Source organism: Coregonus lavaretus (assembly GCF_964263955.1).
Source record: "Coregonus lavaretus genome assembly, chromosome: 21".
NCBI lineage: Eukaryota > Metazoa > Chordata > Actinopteri > Salmoniformes > Salmonidae > Coregonus > Coregonus lavaretus.
Genome location: NC_140008.1, coordinates 2270529 through 2284886, shown reverse-complemented (window position 1 = coordinate 2284886; position 14358 = coordinate 2270529). Strand labels below are relative to the sequence as shown.

The 14358-nt window shown below is 43.3% G+C and overlaps 1 protein-coding gene across 1 annotated transcript in view; it reads right to left on the bottom strand.

The window, feature by feature from the left end:
• LOC311148682 (protogenin B-like) overlaps positions 1 to 7585 on the bottom strand; it is a gene marked incomplete at both ends in the record, with an annotated part of 44204 nt that extends 36619 nt beyond the window's left edge. The window contains 2 exons of the mRNA XM_084185662.1: positions 6587 to 6886; positions 7516 to 7585. Of these exons, the coding sequence (XP_084041788.1) occupies positions 6587 to 6886; positions 7516 to 7585 (370 nt within the window). The remainder of the gene's footprint in view (positions 1 to 6586; positions 6887 to 7515) is intronic.
• Positions 7586 to 14358: the final 6773 nt, after the last annotated feature.

Sequence of the window (14358 nt, the reverse complement as noted above, 5' to 3'; positions counted from 1 at the left end):
TTCAAATAGCCACCCTTTGCCTTGATAACAGCTTTGCACACTCTTGTCATTCTCTCAACCAGCTTCACCTGGAATGCTTTTCCAACAGTCTTGAAGGAGTTCCCACATATGCTGAGCACTTGTTGGCTGCTTTTCCTTCACTCTGCAGTCCGACTCATCCCAAACCATCACAATTTGGTTGAGGTCGGGGGATTGTGGAGGCCAGGTCATCTGATGCAGCACTCCATCACTCTCCTTCTTGGCAAAATAGGACTTACACAGCCTGGAGGTGTGTTGGGTCATTGTCCTGTTGAAAAACAAATGATAGTCCCACTAAGCCCAAACCAGATGGGATGGCGTATCGCTACAGAATGCTGTGGTAGCCATGCTGGTTAAGTGTGCCTTGAATTCTAAATAAATCACAGACAGTGTCACAAGCAAAGCACCCCCACACCATAACACCACCTCCTCCATGATTTACGGTGGGAAATACACATGCGGAGATCATCCGTTCACCCACACCGCGTCTCACAAAGACACGGTGGTTGGAACCAGAAATATCAAATTTGGACTCCAGACCAAAGGACACATTTCCACCAGTCTAATGTCCATTGCTCGTGTTTCTTGGCCCAAGCAAGTCTCTTCTTCTTATTGGTGTCCTTTAGTAGTGATTTTCCGTATTGACTGACCTTCATGTCTTAAAGTAATGATGGACTGTTATTTCTCTTGGCTTATTTGAGCTCTTCTTGCCATAATATGGACTTGGTCTTTTACCAAATAGGGCTATCTTCTGTATAACACCCCTACCTTGTCACAACACAACTGATTGGCTCAAACGCATTAAGAAAGAAAGAAATTCCACAAATTACCTTTTAAGAAGGCACACCTGTTAATTGAAATGCATTCCAGGTGACTACCTCATGAAGCTGGTTGAGAGAATGCCAAGTGTATGCAAAGCTGTCATCAAGGCAAGGGTGGCTATTTGAAGAATCTCAAATATAAAATATCTTTTGATTTGTTTAACACTTTTTTGGTTACTACATGATTCCATATGTGTTATTTCATAGTTTTGATATCTTCACTATTGTTCTACAATGTAGAAAATAGTAAAAATAAAGAAAAACCCTTGAATGAGTAGGTGTTCTAAAACTTTTGACCGGTAGTGTAGGTCGAAAATATACAGGTCAAGACAACGTCATCACAAATCTGGGACCAGCTCCTTTGCTAACTACCAGCGCCGTTGCTAACTAGCATAGCTGGTCCAACTGTTGCAAAGAGTTATGGGATATTAGAATCCCGTTCTCTTAACCTTTGTCATCTTCAACCTAGCTTTTACTTCCTGCTTTGCTCCTATGGGTACACCTGCAATGGCCGCGAGTCTACCCTTTATGCCACCATTGACTTGAATGGGGATGCCCATTCTATTCATTGTATTTCTATGAGCCTGACAAGGGAATAAGTGTGTGCTATCCCTATTGAGTATTCATCTTTCCATAAGCATAGCCTAAAATGCACCTCAATTCACTGTGAACCTTTAAACGACATATAATGTCAGGTACCAGGGACAATATGTTTACACTTCAATATGTGTGTTTTCAGTGATAACCCGTCTGTCCCATCCCCCTCAGCCACAGGACGAGGTCAATACCATGTTAAAGACCCCCAGTCACAGGACCAGGTCAATACCATGTTAAAGACCCCCAGTCACAGGACCAGGTCAATACCATGTTAAAGACCCCCAGTCACAGGACCAGGTCAATACCATGTTAAAGACCCCCAGTCACAGGACCAGGTCAATACCATGTTAAAGACCCCCAGCCACAGGACCAGGTCAATACCATGTTAAAGACCCCCAGTCACAGGACCAGGTCAATACCATGTTAAAGACCCCCAGTCACAGGACCAGGTCAATACCATGTTAAAGACCCCCAGTCACAGGACCAGGACAATACCATGTTAAATACCACCAGTCACAGGACGAGGTCAATACCATGTTAAAGACCCCCAGTCACAGGACCAGGTCAATACCATGTTAAAGACCCCCAGTCACAGGACCAGGTCAATACCATGTTAAAGACCCCCAGTCACAGGACCAGGTCAATACCATGTTAAAGACCCCCAGTCACAGGACCAGGTCAATACCATGTTAAAGACCCCCAGTCACAGCACCAGGTAAATACCATGTTAAAGACCCCCAGTCACAGCACCAGGTAAATACCATGTTAAAGACCCCCAGTCACAGGACCAGGACAATACCATGTTAAAGACCCCCAGTCACAGGACCTGGTCAATAACATGTTAAAGAAAATCAATGACAACCTTCTCCTACTTAAAGTCAACATTTAAATCTTGCTGAAAATGATTTTATTAAAGATCTTTCCTAATAAGGACCAATATTGTACACAAATAACAGCTAACCCTTGGCCTTGTTAAGATCTAATGTCCATCTAGCTAATCTCAACCCATTGATAAGAGGGGCTATCCTCTCTGGTGGATGTTTCTGCCGGTGGTTGGGGGTCAGCCATGTTGGGGGTGTGGCCAAAGCCAGCAAACTGGCTCCACTAATAAGGCCAGCCCTGCCCTATCGTAAACAGCAGATCAATGGACAGGTCAGACTGCACAAAGGTTCCCTTAAAGAGGTCAGGGTTCACCCCAGCCCCCTGTCCATCCAATTTCAGCCCAAATTGGGGGAGACCCGGCCGGATCGAAGACTGTTACCGGTCTGGTCAGCTATTGTCTACCAAAAACTGGGACTTGCATATACTAATGCTTCATTTTACATTTTTACATTTTAGTCATTTAGCAGACGCTCTTATCCAGAGCGACTTACAATTAGGGTTAATTGCCTTGCTCAAGGGCACATCAACAGATTTTTCACCTAGTTATTTTGGTTACTGGTCCAACGCTCTTAACTGCTTTTCTCCCTGCTGTTCTACTTCATGTTTTTTTGTTCATTGTTGAAAATATGATACAATGTTGTAGTACGACTGTAAAGCTGAGGATGTGGTGTGATGTCATAGAGCATGTTGCAGATCAGTGGGCTACTGCAGGCGTATAACACCTGACTGTTATCAAACTGAAATCAGACGCAGTAAACATCACAGAACTCTTGTGAATTTCCTTTCCTGAGCTTTTTTTCAAATGTTTGAGAGTAACTACAATACTATTTCAGAGTGGATAATACATGTAGAACCTAGTCAGATTGGGCCTAGCCTATAGATACATAGAACAATAGAGTTGATCTTGAAAATGATAGTGAGTGTGGGAGAGGCCAGCGACTGGAGAGCCACCGACAGGAACAATGACAGGCAGATTACTGAAAGGAAAGAGGACAGCAGGACAGGGTAACCCCCAACCCCAGACAGAGTTCAGAGTTCAGAGCAGGCCACGCCAGGCCAGGCGGTGACATCACAAACCTTTCCCAATGAGCTTCTCATGAATTATAAATCACATCTCCCTGGTGGCCGAATCAGGTTTCAAATCGAGAGAGAGAGAGAGAGAGAGAGAGCGAGAGAGAAAAATAGATATGTAACCCTTGACCTCTCTTGGCCTCTGGACAGACTGGGAGCAGCGGCAGAGAGAGAGAGAGAGAGAGAGAGAGAGAGAGAGAGAGAGAGAGAGAGAGAGAGAAAGAGAGAGAGAGAGAGAGAGAGAGAGAGAGAGAGAGAGAGAGAGAGAGAGAGAGAGAGAGAGATAACCCTTGACCTCTCTTGGCCTCTGGACAGACGGGGAGCAGCAGTAGCCAATGCAGGTAAAACCAAGTATATGCTATTTTCCAAATCACGTAAAAATGTATCTGATGATTAATGCATACATACTTTGGATGGTGCCCTCATTAATCGTGTCCCCGCTAATAAATGTCTGGGCATCTGGATTGACGAAAAGCTATCTTTCAGAAAGCATGTGGATGAGTTAGTTAAGAAATTAAGAATTAAAATAGGCTTCTTCTATAGGAGCAGGTCCTGTCTTTCATTAAATAGCAGAAAACAAATAATTCAGTCAACATTCACTCTGGTTATAGACTATGGCGATATAGTCTATATGAATGCAGCTGCCACTGTATTGAAGCCATTGGACACAGTTTATCATATCACATTGAGCTTTATTACGGGCGATAGTTTCAGTACACATCACTGGATTTTGTATCAGAAAGTAGGCTGGCCCTCCTTGAAGTCTCGTAGATCGATGCATTGCGCTCTTTTTGTCTATAATGCCCCCTTGCCTAAACTTCCGCCACACCTTAACTCATTGTTAACCTTCAGATGTATAAGTTAACAGACCTGGACTCAGGGGGATCCCCTTCAATCTCCACCCAGTTACCAGACCTGGACTCAGGGTTGGCTAACCCTGGGCATCCCCTTCAATCTCCACCCAGTTACCAGACCTGGACTCAGGGTTGGCTAACCCTGGGGATCCCCTTCAATCTCCACCCAGTTACCAGACCTGGACTCAGGGATGGCTAACCCTGGGGATCCCCTTCAATCTCCACCCAGTTACCAGACCTGGACTCAGGGTTGGCTAACCCTGGGGATCCCCTTCAATCTCCACCCAGTTACCAGACCTGGACTCATGGATGGCTAACCCTGGGGATCCCCTTCAATCTCCACCCAGTTACCAGACCTGGACTCATGGATGGCTAACCCTGGGGATCCCCTTCAATCTCCACCCAGTTACCAGACCTGGACTCAGGGTTGGCTAACCCTGGGGATCCCCTTCAATCTCCACCCAGTTACCAGACCTGGACTCAGGGTTGGCTAACCCTGGGGATCCCCTTCAATCTCCACCCAGTTACCAGACCTGGACTCAGGGATGGCTAACCCTGGGGATCCCCTTCAATCTCCACCCAGTTACCAGACCTGGACTCAGGGTTGGCTAACCCTGGGCATCCCCTTCAATCTCCACCCAGTTACCAGACCTGGACTCATGGATGGCTAACCCTGGGGATCCCCTTCAATCTCCACCCAGTTACCAGACCTGGACTCATGGATGGCTAACCCTGGGGATCCCCTTCAATCTCCACAGAGTTTTTTTTGCGCCTCTCAAGTGGAATGATCTAGAAAAACTCCTTAGAGTTGGTGGAGTTGGTGCCTCTAGGGCAATTCAGGCAGATGTTAGAATGCATTTTTACTGAAGAATGTGTTTGTTTCATTTGATTGAGTTTTGCTTTTCATGTGTTTTGTGTTTTCTTTTCATGTATTGTGTGATTGATGTGTATATAGACATGTATAGTGTAATTCTTGTTTATTGATGTGTTCATGCAGGGCTCATCTGCGAAAGTGACCGTGGTCTCAGCATGTCTCTGCTTAAATAAAGGTTAAATAAATCTATATCAAAACAAATAAACTAAGCAACATTGACATAGGTGTTGCTTCTGATCAACAAGGAATCGGTGAGATTTATAATAAAGAATCATTTACATTTTAGTAGACGCTCTTATCCAGAGCGACTTACAGGAGCAAGTAGGGTTAAGTGCCTTGCTCAAGGGCACATCGACAGATTTTTCACCTAGTCGGCTCGGGGATTAGAACCAGCGACCTTTCTTTTACTGGCACAACGCTCTTACCCACTAAGCCACCTGCCGCCCCCCTATCACTAGGTTATTATTCTATTGAATCAAATGATTGTAGTTGTCTTCCCTGTCTCTAAATCATATCCTACAGAAAAAAAGAAAAAAAAAACGTATCCTAAAGATTCTACCCGAAATATAAGCATGATTAAACTAATTCCAAACCCCTGTGGTTGTGTTAGACTGGGCCTGGTGATGCTGAATAGACTATGGACCTGACCAGCTGTCCTGTCCACCGATATGTGGACAAACGAAACAGTATTTTCTTTAGGGGGCAGTCAGGGGGCAGGCCAGACAAAGGGTTAAAAAGTGAAAGGCCTTTGAGAGATTCCTCTGTGTAACAGACCACACCACAGAACAATCACACAGCAGAGCAGTGGTCTACACTGACAACGCAAGTTCAATCATGAACACAAAGGACTGACTGATCCCATTCCAGGAAATCGTGTGTAGGCCTGTGTGTGTGTATCCATATTACTTTACCTGAAATTACACGGATTACTAGCTTTCAGATAGACTGTACGTCAGTACTTAATTGACCCTTCAAAGTTTTAAAACCAGTCTATAACTCCACTCACAGCTTTTACCACCAATAAGGATAAGCCTGTCCACTCCCTGAAACACTGGACAACTTCTATTGACATGGAAACTTTACTGAGTTCCCGAACGGGCTCCCGAGTGGCGCAGCGGTCTAAGGCACTGCATCTCAGTGCTTGAGGTGTCACTACAGACCCCCTGGTTCGATTCCAGGCTGTATCACAACCGGCCGTGATTGGGAGTCCCATATGGCGGCGCACAATTGGCCCAGCGTCATCCGGGTTTGGCCGGTGTAGGCCGTCATTGTAAATAAGAATTTGTTCTTAACTGACTTGCCTAGTTAAATAAAGATTAAATAAACTGCGGAAAGCTTTAGAGGACTTTCTTCAATAGAATGTGTGAGTCATTAGAGTTGTTGTTGTATAGAATTCCACTCATGCAACATGTAATGAGCTTGATAGACCTATAACCTTTCTACCATGTTACCTCGAGCTCCATACTTACTTGCGATAGTCAGGCAGGATCTTTGGCTAAGGATGGCTCCATATTTATTCTGGGAGAGGCACTGATAGAACCCTCCGTCCGACCCTTCTCCGTCTCTCCTGACCTCCGGTATGTACAGCGAGCCGTTGGACAGGAACTGAAGCCGCTCGCTCTCCGCTAGCCTGACTCCATTCCTCAGCCATCTGATGATGATGGGAGGCCGTCCATGGGCCACACAGTTCAGGACCACTGGATCCTTGGCTATCACTGTGATATCACTGGGCTCGGTGATGAAGGAGAGCTCACTGAAACAAAAAACACCTGGAAAGAGTGGGGGGAATTAGTGAGATGGAAGGAGGGAGGAGGAGGAGGGAGGTGGAGAGAGATTCGGAGGGGAAAGGGGTGGAAGGGAAGGATGGAGGGGAGGAGTGCATTGATATGCCAGGCCTGTCATGTCTGAGGAGAACCACTGGTCAGTAACGGACTATGTGTACAACCCTTGAAATTGATATACACTTGTTTTTTTTTGTTTTTTTTAACCTTTATTTAACTAGGCAAGTCAGTTAAGAACAAATTCTTATTTACAACGACGGCCTACACCGGCCAAACCCAGACGACCTGGAACTGGACGCTAGCAAAAAAGAAAAATCGCAGTCACTCAAGTCAGTCACTAATTTCCTCTAAAACTCAGGTAATCATATCATTTTACACAGAACATTAGCTTTTCTATCCTTTTATGTTATAAACTATGTGCTTATTCTCGTGCGTCTTTTTGCCCGGTATAATATTGACCCAAATTGTGGTCACATTCTGTTGTCATCCGGTCAGGTACGGTCTATGGTCTGGTATACAGTCTATGGGTCACACACACACACGGACCGCAAACACTTTCAGTTGCAAAGAACTACTGACTAACAAAAAATAAGATACATCAAAAACAAATTACTTGCCTAATAGTGGAATAAACAAAACAAAAAACAGAAAACATTGCTGGTATCGATTCCTTTTGAAAATCGCCATTTATCCAGATTGTTCTGTCATTCTATAAAGGAGGATCGCAGTTCCCCATCGTGGTACGAGCTTCGCCAAATTATGAATGACACGGGTTGTGCAACCACAGAACTCCTGAGAGGGGAACCGGCGGAGGACCCCCCCCTCCCCCTGACGGCGCATGCGCTACTCGAGCCAAGCTTTCATCGATGGCGCTTTGTTGGGGTATGTCTCTATAAGCTTGGCACATCTAGCCACTGGGATTTTTGCCCATTCTTCTGGAGAAGCTCTACTCTACAACTATGGAGAACAAGAAACATCTCTCTCTCGCTCTGACAAAACACATAGCTCAGTTGGTAGAGCATGGTGTTTGCCACGCCAGGGTTGTGGGTTCGATTCCCACGGGGGGCCAGTATGAAAAGAAATTAAATAATGTATGCACTCACTAACTGTAAATCGCTCTGGATAAGAGCGTCTGCTGAAATGTAATGTAAAATAACACCTTTGAGAAACAACTGTCAACAAATTGTGCAGGTTCCTTAGATAAAATGTCTGACAGTCTCTGAGCCCTACTCTTTATTTGAGTATTCCTCCATATTTGGAGTAGGGTAGGCCTACTCTCAGGACTGGAACCATAACACCATTATGTTTGTTGACTTTGCACCACATTTGATCCAGAAATTGCTGGAAACACAATATATTGGTTAGATCCTGTATTGGTTATTAGTACCAAAGCCATTGGATATAAAACTAGTGATCAGGTCCCTCACTATATGAGACAGCTGCTCTGTTTGAACACAGAACTGGGTAATTATGAAGCGATATTGATGGTAGCCAGTCAGCTGGCTTCCTCTAATGAATTTAGATATTGATCCAATAGACCTGGACCTGGAGAGGTCATGCCTTTTGACAATGACCCTTCTCCCCTCCACTAAAATGTTGGCCTATGATAACCTTTGCATAATTTTGGGTGCTTGGGACTGTGAGCAGTATATATGTCAGGAACATACACATATAAATGGCGTATATATACAGTGCCTTGCAAAAGTATTCATCCCCCTTGGCGTTTTTTCCTATTTTGTTGCATTACAACCTGTCATTTAAATGGATTTTTATTTGGATTTCATGTAATGAACATACACAAAATAGTCCAAATTGGTGAAGTGAAATGAAAAAAATAACTTGTTTTAGAAATTTCTAAAAAATAAATAACGGAAAAATGGTGCGTGCATTTGTATTCACCCCCTTTGCTATGAAGCCCCTAAATAAGATCTGGTGCAACCAATTATCTTCAGAAGTCACGTAATTAGTTAAATAAAGTCCACCTGTGTACGATCTAAGTGTCACATGATCTGTCACATGATCTCAGTATATATACACCTGTTCTGAAAGGCCCCAGAGTCTGCGACACCACTAAGCAAGGGGCACCACCAAGCAAGCGGCACCATGAAGACCAAGGAGCTCTCCAAATAGGTCAGGGACAAAGTTGTGGAGAAGTACAGATCAGGGTTGGGTTATAAAAAAAGATCAGAAACTTTGAACATCCCACGGAGCACCATTAAATCCATTATTTAAAAAATGGAAAGAATATGGCACCACAACAAACCTGCCAAGAGAGGGCCGCCCACCAAAACTCACGGACCAGGCAAGGAGGGCATTAATCAGAGAGGCAACAAAGAGACCAAAGATAACCCTGAAGGAGCTGCAAAGCTCCACAGCGGAGATTGGAGTATCTGTCCATAGGACCAGTTTAAGCCGTACACTCCACAGAGCAGTGCTTTACGGAAGAGTGGCCAGAAAAAAGCCATTGCTTAAAGAAAAAAATAAGCAACATGTTTGGTGTTCGCAAAAAGCCATGTGGGAGACTCCCCAAACATATGGAAGAAGGTATTCTGGTCAGATGAGGCTAAAATTGAGCTTTTTGGCCATCAAGGAAAATGCTATGTCTGGCGCAAACCCAACACCTCTCATCACCCCGAGAACACCATCCCCACAGTGAAGCATGGTGATGGCAGCATCATCCTGTGGGGATGTTTTTCATCTTCAGGGACTGGGAAACTGGTCAGAATTGAAGGAATGATGGATGGCGCTAAATACAGGGAAATTCTTGAGGGAAACCTGTTTCAGTCTTCCAGAGATTTGAGACTGGGACGGAGGTTCACCTTCCAGCAGGACAATGACCCTAAGCATACTGCTAAAGCAACACTCAAGTGGTTTAAAGGGAAGCATTTAAATGTCTTGGAATGGTCTAGTCAAAGCCCAGACCTCAATCCAACTGAGAATCTGTGGTATGACTTAAAGATTGCTGTACACCAGCGGAACCCATCCAACTTGAAGGAGCTGGAGCAGTTTTGCCTTGAAGAATGGGCAAAAATCCCAGTGGCTAGATGTGCCAAGCTTATAGAGACATACCCCAAGAGACTTGCAGCTGTAACTGATGCAAAAGGTGGCTCTACAAAGTATTGGGTGAATAGTTATGCACGCTCAAGTTTTCAGTTTTTTGTCTTATTTCTTGTTTTGCATCTTCAAAGTGGTAACCATGTTGTGTAAATCAAATGATACAACCCCCCCAAAGATCCATTAAAATTCCAGGTTGTAAGGTAACAAAATAGGAAAAATGCCAAGGGCGGTGAATACTTTCGCAAGCCAATGTAAATATAGCATTAAATACCCAGTCAGAATGAGATGGAGTGTGCAGCGTAATTATATATTGATTAGAGAGCTGACCATTGAATAATTAATCATTCCTGCCCCACTCCAGTCAAGAGTAAAGATGAGGCTCAAGACCAATGTTCAGGATAATGGTGTCCCATTCATTCATTTAGAAATCATCTGTTTCATTAAATGTCTAGTAATGCAGGTGGAATCAGTGCAGGCCATCTGTCCTCGACCTAGTACACATCTCCCCTTTACTTGACGTATCAATGCTGTGTATACATTTACATTTTAGTCATTTAGCAGACGCTCTTATCCAGAGCGACTTACAGGAGCATTTAGGGTTAAGTACCTTGCTTAAGGGCACATCGACAGATTTTTCACCTAGTCGGCCCGGGGATTAGAACCAGCGACCTTTCGGTTATTGGCACAACGCTCTTACCCACTAAGCTACCTGCCACCCTAAATAGTTAAAGGGCTATTTTTACTGGAAAACAATTTGTTCATATAAATCAAAAGAGAGTCTGAATTCTCCACCATCCTGTACTAACACGTGGCGACTTATGTATTCCAAAATGGCACTCTGTGGAACTCATAGAACTCAAAACAGCAGTTTTTAAAACGACCTTTCTGTCATCATCATTCTCCTTCTAAAACAGCGTCTGACATCATACAGCCCGAAAGACACTCTGTGGAACTCATAGAACTCAAAACAGCAGTTTTTAAAACGACCTTTCTGTCATCATCATTCTCCTTCTAAAACAGCGTCTGACATCATACAGCCCAAAAGACACTCTGTGGAACTCACACATTGTGTGTAAATTGTTTTTATTTCTTCACGTCATTGATTAGAACACATACAGCCCAAACAACACTCACTGTGTGGAGGAGGTGGTTGGCACAACACAGGCCGGGCTCCTCACCCTCACGGCCAGGGTCCAGAGAAAGAGGTCAGGGTTCAGGCTGGGAGAGGTCACGCCCAATAGGAGTAAAGGTCATTAACATGTTATGAACATGGTGGAGGGCCTGGGAACGGAGAGACAAGACCAACAGACTCCGTTCTGATTGGTCAAGAGGCAGTGTGGGTGGAGTATAGGGGACCCTATTCGATGGGCTGAGGTGACCTCTAACCTTTTTGGGGTTGGGGGCTTGAGGTTGACCCCCAGCTCTGCCATATTGTCAATGGAAAAAGAACAATCGGATAAAAGATCTATAAAGTAGGAGGGAGAAATGTTTAAAGCTTTGGACAAAAGAGAAAAGAGAAAAAGGTAGTTCTGACAGTTTCTGGTCATCATCATAGGGGGCATCCTCAGTATGCAGTCATCAATAGCGTTGGCACTGTAGAAGTCTTTCATCAGTACTATATCTATGCGTTTGAAATAGAATACTGTGGATCTGTGTACATCAACTTTACCATTTCAAAAGGAAGCAAACACGATAAAGATCCAAGATTCTTTATAAAGTTTATTGGCTTTTAAAACCACTTTAAAAATCTCACCAGTGAGTACTTTCCATTGAAAAAAAAAGAAACATGAATGCTTTGTTTTGCCATATCAACAAGCTACTGTACCTATGACACAGTACACCAGACAACAACAGAGGGAGGGAGATTCTTCTACTGGTAGAAATGGATAGGATAGATGAACTGAGTTGGTACTGGCTCAGTGTCAGTCAGAACTCACAACGTACAGAGTCACTGCAGATGGAACCATAGAATCATTAGAATTCATTCTAATTCTACAGTTGGAACTCCTGTACATCTTAAGATGGAGGTTCATTTTCCTTCATTTAAAGATTTAATTCAAATATCAGTGCCATATAGTAGAATGCCAAAAATCTAGATTTTTTAAACAACATATTTCTTTACAAATGCTAAATTTAAAAAAGTATGTAAAAATAAAAACATAAGTCAATCATTAACGAAACATAGCTCCATACATACAGAACAATATTAATTTATATTAAGTAAACAGCCCACAATGTAAAATAATGTAACTTACTGTAATTAAGTAACTACAGTAGCACTGCCAGTCGGGTACACAGAATCCACCCAACTCACTGTAATTAAGTAACTACAGTAGCACTGCCAGTCGGTTAAACAGAACCCACCCAACTCACTGTAATTAAGTAACTACAGTAGCACTGCCAGTCGGTTAAACAGAACCCACCCAACTCACTGTAATTAAGTAACTACAGTAGCACTGCCAGTCAGGTACACAGAATCCACCCAACTCACTGTAATTAAGTAACTACAGTAGCACTGCCAGTCAGGTACACAGAACCCGCCCAACTCACTGTAATTAAGTAACTACAGTAGCACTGCCAGTCGGGTACACAGAACCCACCCAACTCACTGTAATTAAGTAACTACAGTAGCACTGCCAGTCGGGTACACAGAATCCACCCAACTCACTGTAATTAAGTAACTACAGTAGCACTGCCAGTCAGGTACACAGAATCCACCCAACTCACTGTAATTAAGTAACTACAGTAGCACTGCCAGTCGGGTACACAGAACCCACCCAACTCACTGTAATTAAGTAACTACAGTAGCACTGCCAGTCGGGTACACAGAATCCACCCAACTCACTGTAATTAAGTAACTACAGTAGCACTGCCAGTCAGGTACACAGAATCCACCCAACTCACTGTAATTAAGTAACTACAGTAGCACTGCCAGTCGGGTACACAGAACCCTCCCTTACCATAGCAGACAGTTGTTACCTTAATAAGTGTGCATCCCAAATGGCACCCTATTCTTATATAGTGCACTACTACAGTTCTGACCAGGTCAAAAGTAGTGCCCTATATAGGGATTAGGGTGCCATTTGGGAGGCACATAAGAATACAAAGTAGTACAATAGAAATCATGAACACATGCACGCCTACGTAATACAATCATTTATCAACATAATGAAACATGTAGGTTTTCAAAAGGTTTTTCATCATTTTAAACATTTAATTTTTCCTCAAAGCTTAGATTATATTCTCGTGTATGAGAATGAGTCAATCTCACTGAGATTATTATTATTATTATTATTATTAATGCACAGTTTTTTTTGCTACATGACAATTATAGTAGTCATTTTCTACATGAGAATTCTTTTCTTTTTTCCTTTCTTTCTTAGATATTTTTTTGGCCCTTCATTCATCATTCCATCGTTACATTTGTCCATTATAAGGTTTGTGACAAAGCCATGTTTCATATCATAGAAATTTAGTGCAATAAAAGTGAACCTCCAAAGTTTGTTGGTTGAAAACATGAACCTCCTTTGACATGTCTTTCCAGTGTCTGTCTGCTGAAAGGTTCTGAGCACAATGTCTATAGAATCGATGATGTCACACAGAAAGGTATGCAACCAGCTAATATATCATATCACAACTCTTTTTTTCTATTTTCTTATCAATAAACCATGCTATTGTTCTCGCTCAAAGCACACATCAGAGCCCTATTATTATTATAATTATCTTTGAAAGGAAAGTCAAATACATCAGCAAACCAGAGACCAAACGGACAGCATTACTTTTACAAATACATCGAGGAGCCAGAAATGCAACACACAACACACAGTCTCTATTATCTTGACTATTATACATTTTGTTTAGCTTTTTTTTTTTTCATTCTTTAATGGCACATAGACTTACTTAGCTAGAATTATGGCCATAATATAGCAGTCTTCTTGATACATTACAATTCTACATATCTATCCTATTTACAAATGAACAGAGCTTTAATTTGACTATGACTTTTACAACAATAACAATTGCCAAAATTCAAGCAAGCATCCTAGTATTATCACATAGCTGGCTGGCTAGCAGTGATGGATCCAACAACATGCTGTCTGGCAACAACAAGGACCTCCTCCACCAGACATCTACATGCTGCTGTCTGGCCCAGTGTTGCCTAGGCAACAACAAGGACCTCCTCCACCAGACATCGACATGCTGCTGTCTGGCCCAGTGTTGCCTAGGCAACAACAAGGACCTCCTCCACCAGACATTGACATGCTGCTGTCTGGCCCAGTGTTGCCTAGGCAACAACAAGGACCTCCTCCACCAGACATCGACATGCTGCTGTCTGGCCCAGTGTTGCCTAGGCAACAACAAGGACCTCCTCCACCAGACATTGACATGCTGCTGTCTGGCCC